The sequence below is a fragment of the Hibiscus syriacus genome, unplaced genomic scaffold, assembly GCF_006381635.1.
Source record: "Hibiscus syriacus cultivar Baekdansim isolate YM2019G1 unplaced genomic scaffold, ASM638163v2 tig00110864_pilon, whole genome shotgun sequence".
Taxonomy (NCBI): Eukaryota; Viridiplantae; Streptophyta; class Magnoliopsida; order Malvales; family Malvaceae; genus Hibiscus; species Hibiscus syriacus.
The window spans coordinates 1,697,966-1,722,947 of NW_024062893.1; the positions used below are offsets into that span (position 1 = coordinate 1,697,966).

Genomic DNA, 24,982 nt, shown 5'->3' on the forward strand with positions numbered 1-24,982 from the left:
AAAAACATGCAAATTTCTCAAGTACAAGGAAATCGTGAAAATAAATTAACAAATAAACAAAAAGACAGGAATTATAAGGTCCAACATAATATCGGAAACGAATTAACAAATAGGAATGCAGAGAGAAGCAAATCCATATTTCAACATATAATTGTGTGCAAGACCAAAATTACCGTACTTATGACAAACGCTATGTACATCTGATGATTTTATGTAGAGTCTAACAACATTCCATGCTCAATATCTCATCATGCCGTTCGTTCCTTCAAGAATCGGGCTGGAGTCGTGAGTATTGACTCTTGATAACTCCCTCTCATGCTGTGAATCCACATATCCGCCCTCCAGGTCTGATTGTTGTACATTGGCGTTTGATGGATTTGCGTTTTGAGACTCAGCCAACATCTGGAAATACGCATGAGGTCCCCAGCCTGCAGTGTCCATTACGACGAAGACCAAAACAAAGACAAATATATATATCATCCAATGACCTTCTGAATACATGAAAAAACATATATATGAAATAACGGATACCGTATTCCAGACCCAAGTAACATAGTTACATGTAGCCAAAAGAACATAGAGAATGTGGAAGGAACATACCATCCACTTCATATGGCGCTGGAAAGAATTGCAAGTAACAAAATGATGCAACTGTTATCCCTGTAAAAAGAGGTAACAGAACAAAAGGAAACGGACCAGAAGATGTAAGGATCATAAAAGAGAAAATTAATAAGAAAAATGAAGTACAGGAAAGATAACAAAACAAAGGGAGAAGTACTTTTCACAAGACAGAATATGAAGAGAAATTAATAAGAAAAATGAAGTGCCCACGAGACAAACCTAGAAGCCCCCCAGCAAAAACATCTTGCCAGTGATGCCAATAGTCATCAACTCGAGAAATTCCCACTAAAGCAGCAACAAGTAATGGTAAGAAGACGATGCATAGCTTTGCCACATGGCCACTGCGATCAAATACCCGGATTTTTCCAGACAAGTATAACGCAAGAAAACCAAGACCAGCAAAAGACCCTGCATGTTCAAGAAAAAAGTTACTCTAAAGTCATTTTCTAGTTAAAATAAATGCAAGCATAAAAAATTATGACAGAGTTCATATTTAAACCAGCAGGCTTGTATGTATAGTTGTACAAAGAATAAAGTAAAAGATAGAAATAATAATAAAAAGGGGGTTAAAACAAAAAAAGAACAAAAAAAGCCATGTAATAGCACTGAAAACCTCATGTTATGTCCATTTCAAAACATGTAAAGATATGGTCTCCAAGGATCATTCAAATACATGGAAAAATTACGAAAAATCTAGCATATCCATGCTGATTAAATGCTCGTATCTATGTTAATAAGGATACGGTAATGGATGTGTGGGTCTACAAGGGAAGATCAAACTAAATCCATTGAGGAAAATGAAAATGGCGTAAGCACACCAAATGAAAATGAAATGATGAAGACAGATTTGTTGTGGTAAACATATTTAGGGGAAATCCAGTTAGTGCATATATGAAGTGTGACCATGATGAAAATGCTATGAAGCTGGAAATAATTAGATTGCTTACACGAGGTGTGACCACTGGGGAAACTTTTGTGACCTTCCTTGATGACACTCTTTAATCCAGTACACATAACATCCTTTGTCACAGGGTCAAACACCTGCATCATTGATGCAACAATTGCATAATGACAAACTATTGGACTGATTGAGACTTGATTATGCAAACTTAAATTAAAAAAAATCACAGAATAGGATGCTAACCCCTTTTCCATCAGGAAAACAACGCCAGAAGAAGTCTGGACGAGGTCGACCAACAGCATCTTTAATAGCATCAGTTATAACACCAGTGATAAGCACAGAAAAAAGAAGGCCTGAATATACAATAAACACCAATTGTTATTAAATGCAAGTACATTCAGACAAAATATGAACTTTCAGAATCTCAAGGGAAAAGTAATGTTACCCAGTATTGCATGGTGTAGATCATAAACATCCCTTCTGATGAAATAGTATACAAGAATGATAATAAATGGCAGCAGTATTGCAAGCATCTGTTGTAAGGAAGAACATAAGCATTATACTTTAGTATTGTCATTGACTGAATCTGAACAAACTCTTTTGCCAGAAAGTAATTATAGTATGACGGTATATCTCAAAGGCTCAAAGCTAGAACATACAGGAACGGCCCAAAAGGGAACAGTATTGTCTTTCAGTGGGTATCTCAGATCAGTCATCATATCCTCTCCAACAAAGCGATGAAATGGTTCTATAACATTTAAAATGACCTCTATCACAATGAGAAGCAAAAGAATGAGCCAGTCATGCATGTGAATCCTTGCAACTTTCACCCCATGGGACTTAACAGTGTGAGCACCCAACTGGATCTCTGGCATCCTCACTGATTTTAAAACATACGGAAAAGGTTAATACATGACAATAAAAACGATATTTATAGGATACAAAAGAAAAAGAAAAAGGATGATATAAGAATACAGTAAAGATTAAAATTACAAAGACATAAAACAAGAAAACAAGGATCATGGCCATGAACACACCAGTTACAGTAATAGGCTAATAGGACAACACAAACCAGCAACAACAATGAAATAAAATGCTAATTTCGCAGAAAGATGAATTTTCTAGTTAAAAATCATAATTCAGTTCCAGGATGAAACTAATCGCCAGGGACCCAACCTAGACAGCTAATAAATCACTACAGCTTTGCTCCTGTCCATATCAGGCCAAGGACCTCAAGCCACTGTTGAATTGCAGTTGAAAAGAGAAATCAAATGTTCCACAAAAGTCATTGTTGTTTCAGTACAAATAGAACTAAATCTGGCAGACAAACACAAAAGAACTAGATTGCTCCAACTCATCATGTCTTTTTAAGTATTGTACCAACACCCATATCCAAAGTCCAACTCATATGATATGGGTATGGGGATAAACTTAAAAAAGAATAATTGATGACACCCATGTTAGACAAATACTAACATAGCCAAAAATGCGAAGGCAACGTTTATCTAATTGTAGAAGTAGTTTCCGCTACAAGTGGATCAAGGAAATGAAAAGGAAAACAGCAATGGATGGTTGTTCAGCACAATTCAATGTTGGTTACTTTGCTTCAACAAAGGGCACTTCGCTTCAGACATTTCTACAAATCGGCGTTCCTCTCAAGAAAGAAGCTTCACAAATCCAAAGCACAGCTAAGGAGTCAACACCGTTATCCAACGATTGCAATGTTGACTCTACAACAACAAGCATGCCTTTCTCAGCTGTTGAAAATATACATCAAAGCTATCGACTTCATCTAAAACCTTGCCTTATCAATAGAAATGCAAATCGATTAGCCAAACGAAGCTTGTTCAGAAGGGATCATAAAAATTTAAATAAAACATGCCCATCCAATTCCAGAACGAACATCAACAGAATCATTGCTTTAAAACTCATGGATTAAACAAAAATTCTGCGGAAAAAGAAAAAAAAACATAAATAGAAATATTGTGCAAGCAGTTATGTCCTATATTCTTCTTTTTCTAACTCCAAAAAATTAGGAAGGAAAAAAAATCAAAAACAAAGAATCAAGAAAACAAACAAACAGATACTCGCACCAAACTGTCATCAATCCAGAGAAGTAACAAGCAAAACTCCGTTTCGAGTTTTACCTTCGTCTTTCCGTTTATTTGCCTTAGATTTCACAGCAAACAAAAACAAGCAAAAAAAAGCTCAAAAAGAAAAGGAAAGTAAAAGGTTAGTTGATCTAACAGAAACTAAGCGATAGTATGAACCAACCCGTAGGAAAATCTGAACTGTTCTTCAGTGAATAAAGATCCGATCAAAGAGACGAACGAACGTAGTTACAGTCGACAGCAAACTAAAAAGCGCGTTAAAGCTTCTCTAATTCATCTCTCTTTATATCGTCGTTCCACCGCTTTCAGGAAGCTTTAAATTTTAAATCGCGTTGAAAATTTATGGCATGCTGGAAAAAATCATTTTCTTCTTCTTTTTTTTAGAAAGAAGGAAAAAGAAAATTTCAAAATCGCGTCCAACTCGATGTGGTGGAACTGATGGGGACGGACGGACGGGCTTTTTATTTTTTTATATTGGGTAAACTAGACGTTTAGTGCCCCAACTATTTATCTTTATTTTTTTTTGTCACTCAACTATTTTTAAAAATCATTTTTAATGTTATATTTTTGTTCCATTTTAGTACCTGCCTTTAAAAAATTAACAGAATTGATTATATGAAATTTTTAAAATTTTTCAATGATGACATGATGGTGAAAGATCATCATTACCATTAATTTTTTAACGATAAGTGACTAAAATGAAATAAAAATGTAATATTACGTATGATTTTAAAATAAAAAATAGTTAGTTGACCATAATGGAACAAAATGAATAGTTTAGATACTGAATTTGTTGTTTACTCTTTTTTTATTTTGATTTATGTAGTGAAGTTGTTTTTTGGTAAAGCTCTATGTGGTGAGTTGGCGTACCCACGCTATAGTCAAGGGACACGAATACGAGTTTTTATATAAAATAATAATTAAGAGAGGCACATGATAATTTTGAACTGATTAAAAATTTAATATATAAAATTTCCCAAAATAAAAGATTCTACAACAAATAGGATATTAACGCAAGAAAAAATTATATGATATAGAATAAATCGAATACAACAAATAAAATTTTTCAAATTTTATATAATATTATTTTTAATATTTATAATAAATACACATATTATCATATTTAATTTTTATATAAGAAAGGGTAAAAAATTATTTATGATTGAATTTGACACTTAATGTCAAGTAATATTAAGTGATACAAATATTTAGAATTATGTCAAAAAGGGTTTAAAAATAAGTTAAAGAATTAAAAACATGCAAAAAAAAAAAATACTATTACCAACATTGATAGAGTTGAGGAAAAACTATTTTTTTTATTTTTAGGTATAGATTTATATGAGTTGAGTTGAGTTATATTTTTTTATTGATTCGAACTTGATATGATTATTTTTTATTTTTCATTTTTTATTTGATTAAATTTGAATTTAGGAATGTTCTATCTAATTTATTTTTTAAAGAAAAAAATTACAACTTACTTGAGACATAAATATATATTATTAGATAAGTAAAATATAATAAAAATATAAAAAGTTATTATTATAATTATTCTTAAATATATAAAAAAAATAATTATATTTTTATTAAAGTCAATAAAAAAATTATCCTAAACATAAGTTGGATCAAACATTATACTTCAAAAAACTGATACAATATAAATGCAACTTTTTAAGAAAAAAACCAATTGTAATAATCATTTTTGAAAAATTCAAAAAATCAAATTTAAAACAAATATTACTTTATTTTCAAATATTTTGAAATTTTGAATTAATTTGGAATCGTCATCGACCTTTAGGTTTGGTAGGTCGAATATCTAAAAAACGTCTTTTAAAGCATGTTTAAGAAAAATCATTTTTTAAGATAAAAATTAGTTTGCGTTTACCAAAACTTCATTTTAAAGGGTTAGGAGTCGGTTATGCGTGGGAAGGGTAAGCACCCCACAATGCTCAAAATTGGTACCTGGTCACTTGTACGTTGTCGTTACAGTGAAATTTGCAAGTTCGAGATAAAAATTAAAATATGTTCCTTTGTATCGAACATTGATTAATTATTTCAAAACACAAAATTTCACAAAAATGTACTCAATTTATTTCAAGTTCACTTTTTGGTCGAATGTTGTCAAATCACACTACTATTAAGTGGTGTTTTTCATGCCCATTCTACGATAAATGTTCTTGTAACGCCCTGAATCTCGGGTTAGGAGTTTCGGGCTAGTCCGAGAGAGGTTTTAATAAGCCCATTAGTTGCACGAAGACCTTAGTCCAAGAATTTTTGTGTTTGGGCTTGGGTTGAGCCCAATAAACTATAAAAATGAGTGGTTTAACCTTAGCATAAAAGGGGAAGGACCAAATGAGAAATTAACCCATTTGTTTGAAGAAAGTTGAATTCTCATTAATTTGGGATTATATCACATCTGGCAAGCCCCCTTTTTTTCATCCCTTTGTTGTCTCTTCGTCTCCACCCTTCACCTCATTTTTTTCTTCCTCATGAGCCATAGAAAGATTGAAGCTTTAAGAATTCCAAGTATCCCTTGAGAATTTCAAGGTAAGAACTACAATCTACATCTTCCAAGCTTTCATTCAAGCCCCCATTTGTAAGATTTTGGCTTAGTTTTCCTAAGGTGAGTTTTAGTGGGGGTTTATGGAACCTTAGCATTTTAATCCATTTTTGGGAGATTTCTGAGTTGTAGGATCGTTTCTAACATCATCCTAAGTTCCAAAATGAGTTGGTAACTCATTTTCCTTGTTTTGATTAGTTCAAGAGAATGGAGAGAGTTTCAAAGTTGGAGGCAAAGAGAAATTGGTCCTTGGTTGAGCTAAGGAAATTTTCGGTAACTAAGGATCAAGGTAACACGATTCTAACTTGTCCCTACCGCATGTAGATCATTATATGTGCATGAATTGACTAGTTAAGTTCATGAAGTATGTTAGAGTAATCCATGGAAGATTCCATGTTTGATGTTTGAAAGCATGAAATATGACTCGTTTTGACCCCTAAGACCCTAAATAAGACTTTGTTAACATTACTAGCTTTAGGGAAAATGAATGAGTAGGACTTAAATTCAATTTTGTGCCTAAAACAGGGCACTCTAGGTCATCAGTATTGGTATTGGAAGAATAATACCAATATTGTTCTTCATGTAGTGTAAAAACAATGGTAAATTGTGAGGACATTATCGATACTCCCTTAAGGGGTATCGATACTCGTGATTTGGTCTCGATACTCAAGGGGTGGTATCGATTTCGATGGAAAGTTTAGGATTTCAGCAGTCATTTTTTGTACTGATACTCATGGAAGTATCAGGTACTAGAGTATAGTATCGATACTCCCCCACAGGGGGTATCGATACTAAGGCATTTCTCATAACATCGAAACCATTTTTGGTATCGATACTCAGGGTGAATATCGATACCCCAGGGTCAATATCGATACTATTGGGGCAGTATCGATACCATCGTTGATTTTTGGGCAAATTGGTTCATTTGAAATGGTGTTCAAATTTGGGTGTTTTGAGATCATACAAGCTTCAAGTATTTGATACAAGTAAAAACAAGTAAGTTAACTAAAAATACACTTAGAAATCAAGCAAGTTAGGGTGACATAAGATTAGCCTTTGTGTGATACTCGGGAAACAATCAGGACACCCGAGTTACTCTAGCACTTGACGATCGTTCTCTATTTGTAAAATATTTAGAGATTGTCTGATCAGGTACACATCCGATGCATGTAAAATTTTAGATTGCACCTGACTCTCGAGAACATGTATCTATGGGTTTGGGAAGTGAGCGTTCGATGCACGTAAATTCTGGTCGTCACTCCAAAACTCTCAAGAAGGCGGAATAGACGAGGGAGATAAGTTTCGGTGCATGTAAAATTTCAGCTCTTACCCCAAGGTTGTTCCGTCTCTGGATAGGCTGGCGTGTTGTCTGAGTGCACGTAAATTCCTCTGACCATATTGATAGGCCTATCTCATGTTTGTTGTGTGTTTGTCTATGTATATTCATGCGCTCATATGTTCATGTAATGGATGCGATCGATTGGTGGAAGACCGTTGAGTTGGCGATGGAGCCAAAGAGACCCATTTGGGATTTCTTCCTGATTGAGTTTAGAGAGAAGTGCATTGGAGAGTCTCATACTGATGATTTGAGGGATCATTTTCTACACTTGACCCAGGGCGACGTGACCGTAATAGAGTATGAGAAGGAGTTCCTTAGACTGAGCAGATATACGTCAGAGCTTATTTCGATCGAGGCTCACCATTGCAGGAGGTTCAAGGAGAGCCTCCACTTAAACATCCTCACACATTCGTCTAGGGGTAACTCAGAGTTCAGACCATGGAGGTAGATCTAGCTCTCGTATGAGGTCCTTGTCATTAATTGCTGGATCAAGTACCAGTAGGTCTGAGTAGACACCAGGTCACCTAGTGTGCTCGACTTATGGACAGAGGCACCCTGGAGAGTGTTATCAAGTGATAGAAGGTTTCTTTAACTATGTGTCTTTGGACCACTTTATTAGAGACTTTCATCAAGCTTAGAGTTTAGCCCCCATCATCTTAAAGATATGTCTCATCTGTTCAGCGAGGTCGGAGTTCCTCGAGGGGTGACCGATCCGCTTTTGGCAAGTGTCGCTAGATCAGAGACCTGCTAAGAGCCTAGAGTGGCCTCAAGCCAGTATGCCATGTGAGCGTAGGTGGAGTGTGATGTTGTTGATGTGATATCATGTATATTTACAACATTCTCCATTCTTGTTACTACATTAGTAGATTTGGGTTCCACCCACTCCTATGTTTGCTACGATCTAGTTTGAAAAAGAAATATTCTAGCTGAAGATTTAGAGATAGGGGTCCGTGTGTCCAGTCCCCATGGGTTAAATGTATTAGTTTACAAGATTCACTATCGTTGCCCCCATAGAGTTTCAATGTGAGATATTTTTAGCCGACTTGATAGAGCTATCGTTTCAGGAGTTAAATGTGATCTTTGGCATGAATTGGCTTACACAGCACGATACTAGTTTTAAGTATAAGATGGTATAACTTATACTTCGTAAGGATGATGAGACCAAGGTAGTGACGACCTACGAGAGATCAGAGTACACCACCAACGTTGTTTCTGAACTTGGGGCTTAGAGACTTTTGAATCAAGTATGCGAAGCCTTCTTGGATCATGTGGTAGACATTCGAGTTTTTGCTTCAACACCTGAGGATATTCGTACTGTGCGAAAGTTTCCCGATGTATTCCAGATGAATTATCGATACTACCACCTGATCATGAGGTTGAGTTCGGTATTGAGGTATTCTTGGGCTCAACTCCGATTTTTTATTTCACCCTATCGTATGACACTGACGAAATTGAAAGAATTAAAGAACCAAATACAAGAGTTGTTGGAAAGGGGTTTTGTTCAATCGAGCGTTTTGCCCTGTGGATCGTCGGTCCTCTTCGTAAAAAAAAGGATGGGTTGATGTGGCCGTACGTTGACTACCAATAGTTGAATAAATTAACAATCAAGAACTGTTACCTCTCCCCAAGATAGATGATCTCTTCGACCAGCTCAAGGGAGCCTACGTGTTCTCCAAGATAGATTTAAGGTCAAGATATTACCAATTGAAAGTCAAGGATGTCGACATAGCCAAGATAACTTTCAGGATGAGATACGGTCATTACAAGTTCCTAGTGATGCCGTTTGGATTCACCAATGTCCCGGTGACATTCATGGATTTGATAATCGAGTCTTCCACCCCTACCTAGATCAGTTTGTGGTGGCCTTCATCGATGATATCCTTATGTATTCTCAGTCTAAGGAAGAGCATGATCAACACTTTTGCATCGTTTTACAAACACTTTGGGTGTGTCAGTTATATGCCAAGTTTGGAAAGTGTCAGTTTTGGTTGACAGAAGTTGCATTTCTGAGTCATGTAGTAACAGGTGATGGCATTAGAGTATATCCCCAGAAAATCAATACCATGTTAGAATAGGAACCGCCTAAGAATGTATATGAGATACATAGCCTCTTAGGCCTCACAGGGTATTATCACCACTTTCTCAAGTGTTTCTCAATTATTACGGCACCATTAACCAAGTTGCTACAAAAGGGAGTTTCTTTCACCTGGAACGAGAAGCGCCAATAGAATTTTAACTGTTTGAAGGAGATACTCACTCAAGCTCTCGTTTTTTGTCTAAATCGGAATCAAATAAAGACTTCACTGTATTTAGTGACGTATCGCTAAACGACCTAGGATGTGTCTTGATGTAAGAAAGGAAAATTGTGGCCTATACGGCTTGCCAGCTCAAGCCTAACAAAAGAAACTATCCTACTCATGATTTGGAACTTGATGTGGTGGTTTTTACATTGAAAATTTGGAGGCATTACTTGTTTGAGGAGAATATTCACTTCTTCATAGACCACAAGAGCCTTAAGTATTTGCTTACTCAAAATGAGTTGAACTTGAGGCAACATAGATAGATAAAGTTATTAAAAGACTATAATTATGTGATCGACTATCATCCGGGAAAATTGAACATTGTTGTAGATGCCTTGAGTAGGAAGATCGTGGTGGAATTACGAGCTTTTACTAGTTCGTCTGAGTTTGACAGACCCAAGTAGTTTGTTAGCTATGCTGGGGGTTGAACCTGAGTTAGTGATCGAAGTTAAGTGGTTGCAGAGTGTGGATGAACGATTGAAGACCTGATTAGAGAAAGTCCTTCAAGGAGAGGCTCTAGGTTTTGAGTTGCATAATGGAAACGTACTATACTTTAGAGGGCAATTGTGTGTGCCAGTAGATAAGCAATTACACGACAAGATTCTTCATGAAGCGCATTATAGGCCGCTTACAGTCCATCTGGGTAGTAACAAGATGTACCAAGACCTTCGACCATTATACTGGTGGTCGGGCGTGGAAAGGGACGTGTATGAATTTGTTGCTAAGTGCTTAGTGTGTCAACAAATTAAGGTGGAACATCAGGTCCCCTCAGGAAATTTGCAATCGATTCAAATACCGCAGTGGAAGTGGAACAGATGATGATAACTCTGTAAAAAGGACATATTTAGGGTCTTTTCACTCAAGTTATTGACTAAATAAGAACTCATATAGGATCATATAGATGCATTTAGGATCATATAGTTGCATGTGGTGGAAATATATTTTGCAATGGTATTTTATTTTGAAAACGATGATGTGTTATGGGGAATATGCTTTATTTGATGATGTGTAGGATTTGGGAGCAAGGATGAGTGAGGAGAATTATCGTGTCAAATTGGGAATGCTGAGGAGAATGCAAATGCCAACTAGTACGACATTTCGGAAGTGAAAAAGACAGGAATATATTTTTCAGCTAGTTGTCCTTATCTTCACGTGCCTTCAGCTGCCAGACACCCAGGAGGAAACATCTGCCACCTTGGTCGGTTGATATTGTCTGTACGTACGCCCAACTATTAGCCGTCCATGAGGGGACCACTGGCACCTCTATACTACCCTTCATGGGAAGGGAACAAACTTGGGGTATCATTGGAATTTTGACACAAATCCCTAGGTTTATTCCCCATTATAAATAGGAGATGAAGCCACCAGATTAAGGAGACTGGATTTTACACCATTTTGAGCTAAAAAAATCTTGTGAAAAGAGTGAACAGGTGGTTGGAAGAAAAAGGTTCCTCATTTTTTTCGTCATTCGTTATTGCAGTGGTATTCCTCTATTAACAAGCTAGAGAGAGTGGCGAGCTAGACATCCAAAAGGAGCTAGCAAGATAAGGTGGTTTGTGGCTGCCAAGGGGAGCTCCGGCAGTGCATGTCAAATTCTTTGCCTCCATCCCTTTGCTGCTTTTATCACTTATCATATTTGGGTTGCATGGAACGAATGATCTTCATGCCTTGTTGCTTGGAATATTCGAACCCCACCATGAACTAGCTTTATTTGGTGGGAGTTCACTATGGATGTTTAAGCTTTTTCTTTAATGGATGGTTGTTTTTCTTTATGTTCTTATTTGTTTTTTATTATGGTGCTCAATGTCTTAAGGTTGTAGGAGCTATGAAAGTAGCCATCCCTTAGGAAAATACTTAGTGATCGAGAGAAACTAAGTAGGTAATCTTTAGTGTTCGAGAGAAACTAAGGACGATCAATATAAGAAATGGGGTTTAGATAGTAACTAGACTTAATTCACCTTTAGACATAAGGCTAGGATTTAAATCGACTAAAACGAATAGTGCTCGATCGAGAGGTTAGATGCTAGTGCTGACACCGAGTGGTATTACCGTGACATATTCTGTTGATCTGAACCAATGGGATACCTGCACCTGCTAACGCCAAGAGTTATTGCCAAGGCATTCTCAACCTATCGAGTTCCTTGACTAGAGATAGCGTAGGGCACCTTTAGTAAACTATGTCAGGTAAGTAAGACATAGAAGTAAGACCATCCTGAGAAGATATACTTAAATTTCCTAAGTGACTCATATCATTCTTTCTCGTAGTAGCTTGTTGTGTGAGGATTGTCAAGTTATTCTATTCAAATCCAATGTTTACATTTTTTCCTTTACATTCTCATTTGATTACTCTACACACAATCTATTTTGCCACGACATCCCCATTTTCTTCTACATCACACTATCATTCTATCCCCACCAACATACATTTCATTTAGCTTCAACACTCTCATTAGTATTTACCATCACACTAACTATACTTAGATTAAGTAGTTATTTGCTTTGATTGAACTTATAAATTTCCTCCAATTCCTGTGGATACGACACTCACTCATTAATGTATTAATTATTTGATTGTGTACACTTGCACATATTTCACGTCCATATTTAGTACTCACAAAACGCGGACAGGTGACCATGGACTTTATAACTTATCTACCGATGATAAGATTTAGGCATGATGCAGTTTGGGTTATAGTGGACTGACTGATTAAATCTGCTCATTTCCTTCTAGATCAGATGGATTATTCGCTAGAATGGTTGACTCGATTGTATATCCAGGAGATTATGAGGTTGTATGGGGTTCCTATTTTGATCATATATGAAAAAGATCCACGTTTCACCTCTCGATTCTGGAAGGAGCTACATGGAACTTTGGGCACCAAACTGTACCTCAGCACTGCTTTCCATCCTCTGACAGACAAACAATCCAAGTGAGTTATTTAAATCTTGGAGGATATGCTTAGGTGTATGGTTATAGATCTAAAGGGCTATTGGGAAGATCATTTGGCTTTTGTAGAGTTTGCATACAACAACAGTTATCTAGCAAGCATTCATATGGCCCCTTATGAAGGCTTGTATAGGTTCAAGTGTATAACTTCATTGTGTTTGATGAAACTCGGTGAAGGTAAGATTGTAGGTCCTGACTTGATCCGGGAAACCAAAGAGAAAGTTCAGTTGATTCAGAGTTGACTGAAGTAGGCTTTTGACAGACAGAGGTCATACGATGACCTGAAGCGCAAGGACATAGAGTTTTCAATGGGAGACAAAGTGTTCCTTAAGGTTTCCCCGTGGAAAAATGTACTTCAATTTGGATGCAAGGGAAGTTGACCCGTGTTTCATCAGACCATATAAAGTATTAGAGAGGGTTGGGTCAGTGGCCTATCGCTTGACGTTGCCTCCAAAACTTGAGCGCATCCACAATATGTTCCACATTTCCATGCTTCGAAGATACTTGATCCGATCCATCCCACATCATAACTATTAAGCAAGTTGAAGTAAGGCAGAACTTGACTTACAAGAAAGAACTGATCAGAATCCTTGTCAAAAGTATCAAGGAATTGAGGAGCAAAAGAATACATTTGGTGAAAGTTCTATGGAAGAACCAAGGCATAGAGGGGGCAATATGGGAACCCGAGGAGGATTTGCAGCTTCAGTATCCTAATCTATTCTATTTAGGTAAATTTTGAGGACAAAATTTCTTCTTAAAAGGAGAGAGTTGTAATGCCTTGAATCCCATATTAGGAGTTTTGGGCTAACCCGAGTGAGGTTTTAATAAGCCCATTAGTTGCAGGAGACCTTGGTCCAAGAACTTTTGTGTTTGAGCTTAGGTTAAGCCCAATATACTATGAAAAATGGGTGTTTTAGCCTTAGCATGAAAGTGGAATGACCAAATGAGAAATTAACCTATTTGTTTAGATCAAAGCTAAAATATCATTAATTTGGGATAATATTGTACCAGTAAATGTTGCAGTTCATACACAGGAAAGATGTATGTGCAAAAAAAATTTCTGTGAACAATGAGGAAAATAGTAAAGATTCCACGACTTTATCAATCACATCCTGACTTTCCCATTAACCTATGTTCAGCTTTAATGTACCTCTTCCATGTGAGTATGAGCATGTCAAGTTTCTTCAATTGAATATGAACTAAATTTGTATTTCAAATAAATTTTCAAATGAAGGTTTCGACACTCTTACCATTTGTATCAATTTTTAAAATATCGAACTAATGTCATCAATATTCTTTAACTTAAAGTATCTACCCTCATGATGCAATAGCCTGGTTAAATAAATCCTCTAACCGGTTGCTCCTAACTGTGAATTAAACTACTTAATTTATAGGTTGTAACCTTGTATATTATGAAAAACTAATATAAACCCAGTTTATTATTTAACATTAGAGGTTGCGCTTTATTCTTCTATAAATTGGTTACCTAATAGGCCGAAATTATGTATATTATCAAACTATAGATCAAACATGGTTTCCTGGATAACATTATAGATTGTGCATTGTTGTCATATTGAATGGTTAAGAAACCTTCTACAAAAATTAATGGAAAGTAATACAAACCAATTAAGTTATGAGGCTAGGGTTTACTTGGTAGGGTAACACATAAGTCTATAAATAGAATCGTTGTCCTCTCTCTCCCCACTCGCACAACATCAAACATTTTTAATTTTTTTTTCCAATTTACTTTATCTTCTTATACTGCTCTGTGTTTTCTCTTTTGTTCTTTCAAAAGAAATAATGGATTCCAGAAGGCATCATCTTTTGGTGGCATGTAAAAACTTCGGATAGTTAACGTCGGTAGATGATAAAAAAACATCTATACACCAATGTTTTCCTTGAAGCTATCAGCTATATCTTTCTTAACATGAGGCAAGGTCTGTTTGTGCATCTTTATGCGACTCTTTCTTATAAAGAGATCATATTCTGGTGGCACGAAACATCGCATAACTACTATACATACGTGTGTCAATATTAGTGCGAGAAATTCTGCCACCAGAAGATGATACTTTCATAAGGCAGAAGTCCTTATAAATCAGTATCTTATACAATGTCTCTCCGTCTTCCGACTTTTCTGCCTTGCTAATTGTTGTGCATTGTTTTGTGGGAACATAGTAGGTATCCCTTTATACATAGTAGGGTTTCAATTCCATCTTGATATTGGAGTATTGTTTTGTGGGAACATAGTAGGTATCCCTTTGTACATAGAAGTCCAGCTTTAATACGTTGTTTCAATCTAAGTTCAATTTTCCTAAGGATATCAATACGTTTCAATATGCATCCGATACAATTTACTTCGAATTATAAGATTGTACACTGTCTGTACTTTGTATCCATACTTTTAGTATATGCATCAATAAATTTTTAACTAAATCCACAATAAACCATATTACTACTTCAATAAAGAATGAAGCTGGAAAACATAATATGCAAATATGCAAGTTGATCATACTACAAGAATCTCCAAATTAGCACAACCCTTAAATTAATTTACCTAAATACCAAAAAATGGTTGAAGAACCATCCAAGTTATGATCATTTCTAATCTTACACAAATCATGTCGTATAGTTCAATAAAAACAAAAATAATAAAGGCAAGATAAAAAAATTGTACATAGAAGCTTCACAATTGGCCTTCCTCAACTTCTCTTCGACCTCCAACAATTTTGAACCTTCATTCACACAACATTTTCTTTTGCATTTCAACAATACTTGAGCAACCTTCAACTCCAGATTCTCTCTTAACAACATGTTATTTTCTGTCATAACTTCAATAAGAATGTCCTTATCATATATCTCTATAACATCTTCATTAACCCAACGAAAGAAGCTGCATCCATCCTCATGTATCACATTTAATAAATTCATTTAAAACATACAACCAAAGAATTAACCATCATTAAAAATTATGGACACTGCCATAGTTCATCATTCCATGAGCAAGAACTAACTTGAAACTAATTTGGTAACCAAAGAATCGCTGGCCTTTGCTTCTTTTCGGGAAGTACAAATTACAGTTTTGTTCCCATAGTCGCAGAAAATTTCTTTATAGTTTCTTCCCTATGAGTTTGAGGAAGACTTTGCAAATGACATCGTTCACACAACTGAATGAAACAAGAAGTCAATAAAAAAAAGCAAAAACGCTAATTGAAATGAAATAAAAACCCTAAAATCATGTTTATAAGTAAGACAAAACAAGTTTATATAGTTCAAATAATTCTTATTATTGAAACCTAAGGAAAAATATGCCTATAAATATAACACTTTAGGTCGTGCCTTTATAAGTATAAATCTAGTATAATTTCCACTATATCCATATGCAAATAAACATCGAACTTTTATATTTCGAATATATTTGAATAATGGTAGTATTATATTTCAATTTGAACTGTATCGATATGCATATAATAAGAATCAAACTTTTATAATTCGAATATTTATTTGAAATTAAAGTTATTTACAATATAATGAAACTTCTAAAGGAATGTCCGATACTATAACAATTACGATTGGTTGTGCACATAATTTTCCAAAGAATGAGTCGATACTTTGATGATCAGTATCGATTTTAATATAAGAAGCCATGTAACGCAGTTTTATATAACAATACAAGTAGCGTCTTTTTATATTGTCAACAGTGTAAGTTATATATGTGAAACCAACTTCATTAATGACATGTAAGACAAAAAGAGTTTTATTTATAACAATATTGGTAGCGCATTTTTATTGTGTCAACCGTTTACGTGATATGATTGAAACCTTTATTATTACGAAACTATAAGAGATAACAAGTTTAAATTTTAACAATACATGTAGCGCCTTTTTTATATTGTCAACCGTGTAATTTATATGTACGAAACTTGTGTCATTATGGACATGTAAGACAAAACATAGTTTTATTTATAACAATAAATGTAACACCTTTTTATAGTGTCAACCATTTACGTGATATATTTGAAACATTTATTATTAAAAAACTGTAATAGAAAACATGTTTAAATTTATAACAATTCAAGTTGCACCTTTTTATATTGGAAACCATGTGAGTTATATCTGTGAAACCTATTTCATTATGAACATGTAGGACAAAACATGGTTATATTTATGACAATACATGTAACACCTTTTTATAGTGTCAATCGTTTACGTGATATGTTTGAAATCTTTTTTATTAATAGACTATAAGAAAAAAAAGTTTAAATTTATAACAATATAGGTAACACCTTTTTATATTGTCAATCATTTAAGTTATAAGTGTGAAACCTTTTTTATTATGAACATATAAGACCAAGTAGGGTTATATTTATAGCAATATAGGTAGGGCATTTTTTTACTATCAATCGTTTACATGATAAGTTTGAAACCTTTTTTATTAAGAAACTGTAAGATAAAGCATGAGTAAATTTATAACAATACAAGTAGCGTATTCTTGTATTGTCAACCGTTTAAGTTATGTGTGTGAAACCTTTATGATTATGTAAGACAAAACAATGCTATATTTATAATAATACAGGTAGCGTCTTCTTATATTGTCAACCGTTTAGGTTATAGGAAACAACCCATTGATATTATTAAATTTAATATAAATCTAGTTTTTACTGTAATGTAATAGGTTTTTATTCAGTACATATGTATCGATATTAAATACATAAATATCGATAATTTCGAAATGATTTAAATTTTGTTGTTTTCATTGGAAATCTAAAATATTTCCTCGTCCCGCCCATTACCTCCCTCCCGTCTTATTTCCACTCGCCCGCCATACTCTCTCCCTCACATTTGATATCGCATACACCCAAAAAATTACAGCATTTTTCCGACATTAGTTTTTCTCCCGGCTGATTATGCATGAGAGCAAACTCTCTGTCCAATTTTTGCAGGATATCCATAGTTTTCTGCTACAACACATAAATTGGAAGTTTTTTTAGAAGAAGTCCAAGTATTGTTTATGGTTTATATTTTACGATTTTTGGGTGGCAAGCTTGTCGTTGTGTTATAAGACTGTGATTGTGGATATATATGTTGTAATAATTTTTTCTCTTTCGTCTTATAGGAAATCCATACCATTCTACAACACATACATTTCAATTGTAACACTTAGGAAAACATGTGCATGTGTAACAGTAAATGTTCTATTTCATACACAATAGAGATTCATTTATTTCTTACTTTTCAATGAACTCTGAGGAACACAGTAAAGATTCCATGACTTGATCAATTAAATTCTTACTTTCATGTGAACCTAGTTCAGCTTTAATGTACATTGTGCATGTGAGTAAAAGTCTATTAAGATTCCTCAATTGCATAGAAACTAAATTTGTAATTTACCAAAATTTTCACACTAAAGTATCGACAACTCTAACCATTTGTATCTATTTTTAAAAATTTCATCTCATACCATCAATATTTTTTAACAAAAATTATCGACCCTCATGATGCAATGTTTTGATAGTATATATATATAAATATTCTTAAATAAAAATACCGAATTTTGCATATAAATATTAATATTTCAAACTTCAAACGTAATTTAAACGTTCACATTAATTGAAAGTATCAATCATCGTGCATTAAGTATCGATATTTAAAAGATTGACCTACTTTATTGTATTATTATAAAGTATTAAAAAAATTGTTTGCTTGAGTAACGTATCCGATTGTGCATTCGTGTTATTTTAACTGGGTCAATTATAGTATGCTACTATGTATATTATGAAAACGTTACACAAACTTGGTTTGTTGAATAAAATTATAGGTTGTTCCTTGTTCTTGTGATAACTGGTTAACTTATAGGCTCAAACCTCGTACATTATGAAAACATAAAACAAACCTAATTTCCTGGGTAACATTATAGGTTGCGCCTCCTTGTTATGTTAACTGGTTAAGTTATATGCTGAAACTGTATACATTATGAAAAAGTAAATGAAATCGGTTAAGTTATAAGGAAAGGGTTTTCTAGGTAACCCAAAGTCTATAAATAGGATCTTCTTCCTCCCTTGTCCCCTCCTCACAAACAAAATTAAACTTTTCTTTCCAATCCCAATTTTCTATTATAATGCTACTTCTTTGTTTTCTTTTATGCTATTTCTCATAAGGCATCCTCTTCTGGTGGCATGAATACGACTACTACTTATAAAGAGATCCTCTTATGGTGCCATGAAACCTATCAGAACTCTTATGAATACTTATACACATATTAGTGTTATATATTATGCCACCGGAAGAGGATGCCTTCATAAGGCTAAATTCCTTGTCTTCTCCATCTTCTGAGCTTTTTGCCTTGCTTCATTAACAAGGGGAAGTTTTATTCACTCAAGTTGTATATGAATTCAGTGTAGATCAGTGACTTAGGTTGCATATGGTTCAAAAGGATCAAGTCATGAACAATTATCGATCATAAGATCATAAGTATATATATATTATATTTATCGAAAAAGTATCACATAAAGTATCAATATTTTATATTTCGCAATGCTTTCTTGAATAATAATTTGTCTCCCCATGAACGCTACAATATATATCTTAAATAAGTGATTTCAATTTAACTTCACTTACAGGATCGATACTTTTCATGACAAGTTCAATACAATTTATTTCGAATGTGGAGATAATATATTGTCCTGAAAATGTATTGATACATTTGATATCTATTTCAGTATCATTTTAAATTGTGTGATATATCTTAAATAATTACTTTCAATTTAAGTTCATTTCCAGGATCGATACTTTTTATTGATAACTCCATTTATATGTTTCAAACTGTTTTAAGTTAGACAAGAACCCAAATGAAATTGGAAAAGAACCTTAGAAACATGTTTATAAGTAAGACAAAACAAGTTTATATGTTTGAATCCATTTTTGTTATGCAAACTCAACATAAATAGGTTTACAAGTATAACATTATAGGTAGTGCCTTTTTTATTTTCAACCGTTTACGTTATATGTTTAAAACCTTTTATATTATCAAAAATAATACAAAACATGTTTATAAGTATAACACAATGTAGGTTGTGTTTTTTTGAATTTTCAATCGATAATATTATATGTTTCATGTCGTTTTTATTATCAAAATGTTAGACAAAACATGTATATAACTAAAACATTATAGATAGTGCATGCTTTAATTGTTAACCGTTTACGTTAAATGTTTGAAACCTTTTTAATATTAATGCAAAAGTAATACAAAACATGTTTATAACATTATAGAATGCACATTTGTTTAATTGCCAACCGTTAATATTATATTTTTCAAACTGTTTTTATGCAATAGTCAGACAGAATGAGTTTATAAGTCTAACATTATAGGTCGCGTCTTCTATAATAATAATTATGTTAGTATTTTATATTCCTTAATTTTTTATATAATAATAATTGTTGTTTTCATGGTCCTAATAGAAACAACAATATTTATTTAAATTTAAACTCAAACTCAGGTTGTAACATATTAAAAAATAAAGTTGCTTCATGATCCCAAAAATAATAACCATAACAACTACAGAGGTTGGGCCTTGATTACCAAACTTGGTCGACTGAGTTAAGAGGACAGTTCTTCTTATCACAATTGCAGTCGATTTGTTTTAGACCGTAAACCTCGATCTTGTTGTGGCACCACGACATTAGGCCTACAAACCTTCGAATCTCTGAATAAATACCTTCGAAATATATTTTCATATAATTTGTGGGATTCAAAGCTTTCACGATTCGACGTCCTTATTCTCTTAATTCTTCAACCCCATAACACATTGAAACATGCCATAGACATCTATGGCTTTATTATTACTTTTATCGGTTGCTTGCTTCAAACAAAGCATATTGTACTCATAGGTCTTTCCACTGAAATAAGCATACATGTTTGTTTTGTATAACGCTTCAGGATTATTACTAGCTTTACATCTTTTTTGAAAAATTATCTCTGTTTGAGCCCATGGAATGATATCAATATTCTTCATTGAAATGTTGCGATAGATGTAGTCGTTCTTCGAAGCTTCAAGAATATTCTTGTAACTCAACCGAATATTATTGAAATCGATGATTGAATTACACGGCACATGAATAAAAATTTTCCACAACAATTCCTCTGAGATTGATTCTACAATATTACAACATACTTTCTTTGCCATTTTTTTGAAAGAGATAATTACTAAAAACCTTAACTCTAAACCCAGATGTATAATTTTCCTTGCAACCTTTCATTGCCAACATTTCATTGGGACCTCGCGCTTTGTACTTATCATTAATTGAGTCTGAAACAATTTAATGTTTTTCTTTCCATTGGCCTTGCCAAGGTGACGATTCACCCACCATTTCCCCAAAAGTATCTATCTTTTTATCAATTTTTTAATTTTTGATTGGTGAGGCTTTTCAAATGATTTAAGGCTTTTCAAATGATTTAATTTTAAATTATGATATTTTTATCATCGTTTTCGTTTTCAATTTTTACAAGTATCGATCATTAACACATAAGTATCAATATTTTAATATTTGATCTTATCTTCAACTTTTTTAATACTTAAAATATCGATATTATTATATTATGTATCGATACTAATTGTTTCGATCTTTCTTTTCGTGCAACCGTACTTATTGATAACATTTTATCGTGGAAAATCTAAGGCTCCATCAACTTAAACTCTGATAACATTTTAGACGCAACCTATTTTATTATTAAAAGTATTAATATTTCAGATTGCAACATGCTTTCTTATTGAACCATGATGTTCTTTGGCACAATCTATTTCTTAGTAACACATGACATTCATGGGCGCAACCGTATTTCTTATATATGTTCATAATATTTTTAGTTTTAAACTTATTTTCTTATACTCGGATAATCGAAGGCCCCATCTGCTTAAACTCTAATAATATTTTCGATGCAACCTATTTTAATATTAAAAATATTTACATTCCAAATTAAAATCTATTTTATTTTTTAACCATTACATTTTTTAACACAATCGTATTTATTATATATGTTCATAATATTTTAAAGTTTTAAAACTTATTTTCTTAAACAGGGATAATCTAAGTCCCCATCAGCTTAAATCTAATAACATTTTCGGTACAACCCTATTTTATTATTAAAAGTATTAACATTACATATTATAACCTCTTTTATTATTGAATCATCACATTATTTAGCGCAACCGTATTTCTTATATATGTTCATAACATTTTTAACTTTAAACTTATTTTCTTATATTGGATAATCCAATACACCATCAGCATAAACTCTAATAACATTTTCGGCGCAACCTATTTTATTATTAAAAGTATTAACATTCCAGATTACAACCTCTTTTATTATTGAACCATGACATTATTGGGCGTAACCGTATTTCTTATATATATTCATAACATTTTCAATTCTAAACTTATTTTCTTATATTGGGTAAACCAAGGCTTCATCAGCTTAAACTCTAAAAATATTTTCGGCGCAACTTACTTTATTATTAAAAATATTAACATTCCACATTACATGTAACACTCATCTCCCCGTATACCTTTCTGTACACGAGGTACAAATGTCACATCGCATTATAAAACAGTTCTTAATTTGAAAACCCATAAAATTTTGTTTTTACGATTTCTTAAAACATAACAATTTTAAGATACAACAAAACATTGATTGTAATATGTTACAAAGTTCTACTTAATTAAAAATTCAGAGCATTTTTAGTACTTTAATTACATTCCAAATAAGTTTTCCAAAATAAACTGGATTGTCCTATTGTCACTGATGAGTCAACCTTAATTGATGATCACCGCTGCTACAACTGCACTCCTTACTCAGCTATTCTATGCCTTTACCTACGCGTGAAATCAACACATGTTAAGTAGGTACTTAGTAAGACATAATATTGTAAAGAAACAATAATGTATACTTAAGCATATTATGGTTATTTGATTTTGAACTAATTCATATCATCTATAAGGATTAGATAATTCCTTATTATTGCAACCAAATTTCTTTCATACTATTATCATAAACATCCTTAGTATGTCCAACATATTTTTCTTTCATGTACATTTTTTTTCTTTAGTAATTATTTGTTAATTTCATTTATGGCATCCTTTTATTCCTTAATGCATCCTTTCATGCATTTCATTTATGGCATCTTATCATGCCTTAATGCATCATTTCATGTATTTCATTTATGGCATCCTTTCATGCCTTAATGCATCATTTCATGCATTTTATTTATGGCATCCTTTCATGCATTTCATTTATGGCATCCTTTCATGTCTTAATGCATCATTCCATGCTTTTCATTTATGACATCCTTTCATGCCTTAATGCATCCTTTCATGCATTTCATCTATGTCATCCTTTCATGTCTTAATGCATCCTTTTATGCATTTCATTTATGGCATCCTTTCATGCATTTCATTTATAGATTCATTTTAGAGCAGTTCATACTCTAAAACTCATTCATAATATCTTTTTCATACATATAATAATAACATATTAAATACTATAAAACATACATTAGCTTAAAACATTCCAATTTGAATCATTCCGAATCTTCTTCATCTCAAATAATTCCAATAAATGTACTCACATAGTAATCCCCGCTAATAATATGTAAAGATGTCTAGGTAATCAACAACTTTATCTTTCCCCCTTTTCTTGCTAGATTCAGGAGCTTGGTTAGGATCTACCCAAACATCCATTGAAGACATATATCATACCAAATGTTAGTATATTCTCTAACATTTATACTTTAATAATATTCAAAAGTACCATTACTTCAATTTCTATCACAATTCTAGTATATCTTATAGTTCCAGACTCAATAGTATCGATACCCCTACCATGATATCGATACTTCTATACTATGGTATCGATACTTTTCTCTCAGTATCGATACTACTACACTATGGTATTGATACTCCCTTTCGATATCGATACCATTTTGGCATTATGTTATTCATGGTATCCATACTTCCCCATGTTAGTATCGATACTCCATCAGTATCGATACCACTTACATCAGTACCGATATTGTTCGTCACATTTCTACCCATTTACACCTATAGTATCGGTACTGTTCTATCAGTACCGATACTATTGCCCATGTTTACCCTTTTTCAGCTCGATTTTTACCAAATTTTCCCTTCTAATCTTTTACTTTTACCTCCAACAATACTATTAAACTCTTCTCTGTTTAACCCAACTAACTTTCCTTCATTTAGCCTCTTATAACATATAAACTCTCCATGGAACATCTCAATCGAAGAATCATATCAATTTTTCTAACATGTTTTTAATCCTATCCAATGTTTATAAGCTCTTATTCACTCATTTGACAAGTCAATTCTACTAATAAACCTCAATAAAAACTCATATATCAACATATCGTTCAAAAACCCATTTCCTTAAATCTAATATAAAACATCCACCACATAGTTTTAATCTTCTTTAATCATTCCTTAAGCTTACATATCATTTTATGTTACAAAAACAACCCAAAATTTAAAAGAAGAACTAACTAATTGAAGTTCACCTTATGCTAGAGAGGAGAGGACTACCCACGTGAGTGAAGAAGAAGAAGAATAGAAATAGCTTAACTTTCCTCTTTCCCCTTTAAAATCCCTAATAAGGGATATATTTTAAATTCATTCTCCCCCTTAAAAGACCAAAGTGCCCTCTTAATTTATTTATTGTTATAATTTAGTCTAAACAATATTCCAAATCATTTTCTTATCTTTTACCACTTATTCAAATAAAATCTTAAATTTTCAAATCTTTTTAATAAAGTTCCTGACCTGATATTTTGGGTATTATAATTCTTCTCCTTAAGAAAAATTTGTCCCCGAATTTAAAGAAATACCTGAACCAAAGAGGTATGGAAACTGCATTCTCATATCTTCATCTCTTTCCCAAGTTACTTATTCAACCTTATGATTTTGCCAGAGCATTTTAACTAAAGGAATATTTTTGTTACGCAATTACTTGTTTTCTCTAGCCAGGATCCGTATTGGTTCTTCTTCATAAGTTAAATATGATCGGATCTCTATCTTCTCTGGTGTGATAATGTGGGACGGATGTGATCGGTATCTTCTGAGCATCGATACGTAAAAAAACATTGTGTATCTTATCCATATTCTGAGGCAAAGCTAATTGATTTGCTACTGGTCCGACCCTT

At 33.3% G+C, this 24,982-nt stretch overlaps 1 protein-coding gene across 3 annotated transcripts; it reads right to left on the minus strand.

The window, feature by feature from the left end:
- Positions 1–188: 188 nt before the first annotated feature.
- LOC120143852 (lipid phosphate phosphatase 2-like) lies at positions 189–3,900 on the minus strand. 3 transcript variants are annotated; one of them, XM_039158077.1, is made up of 8 exons: positions 3,797–3,900; positions 2,182–2,402; positions 1,968–2,055; positions 1,766–1,875; positions 1,569–1,662; positions 841–1,029; positions 601–660; positions 189–428 (listed from the first exon to the last, which is right to left on the minus strand). In XM_039158077.1, the coding sequence occupies exons 2-8, from the start codon at positions 2,395–2,397 to the stop codon at positions 238–240; spliced, it is 948 nt and encodes a 315-aa protein (XP_039014008.1). In that variant the 5' UTR covers positions 2,398–2,402; positions 3,797–3,900; the 3' UTR covers positions 189–237. The 3 variants fall into 3 exon arrangements, with proteins under 3 accessions (XP_039014008.1, XP_039014007.1, XP_039014006.1); XM_039158076.1 differs by lacking the exon at positions 3,797–3,900 and adding an exon at positions 3,670–3,780; XM_039158075.1 differs by lacking the exon at positions 3,797–3,900 and adding an exon at positions 3,123–3,457.
- Between the last annotated feature and the right edge of the window lie 21,082 nt (positions 3,901–24,982).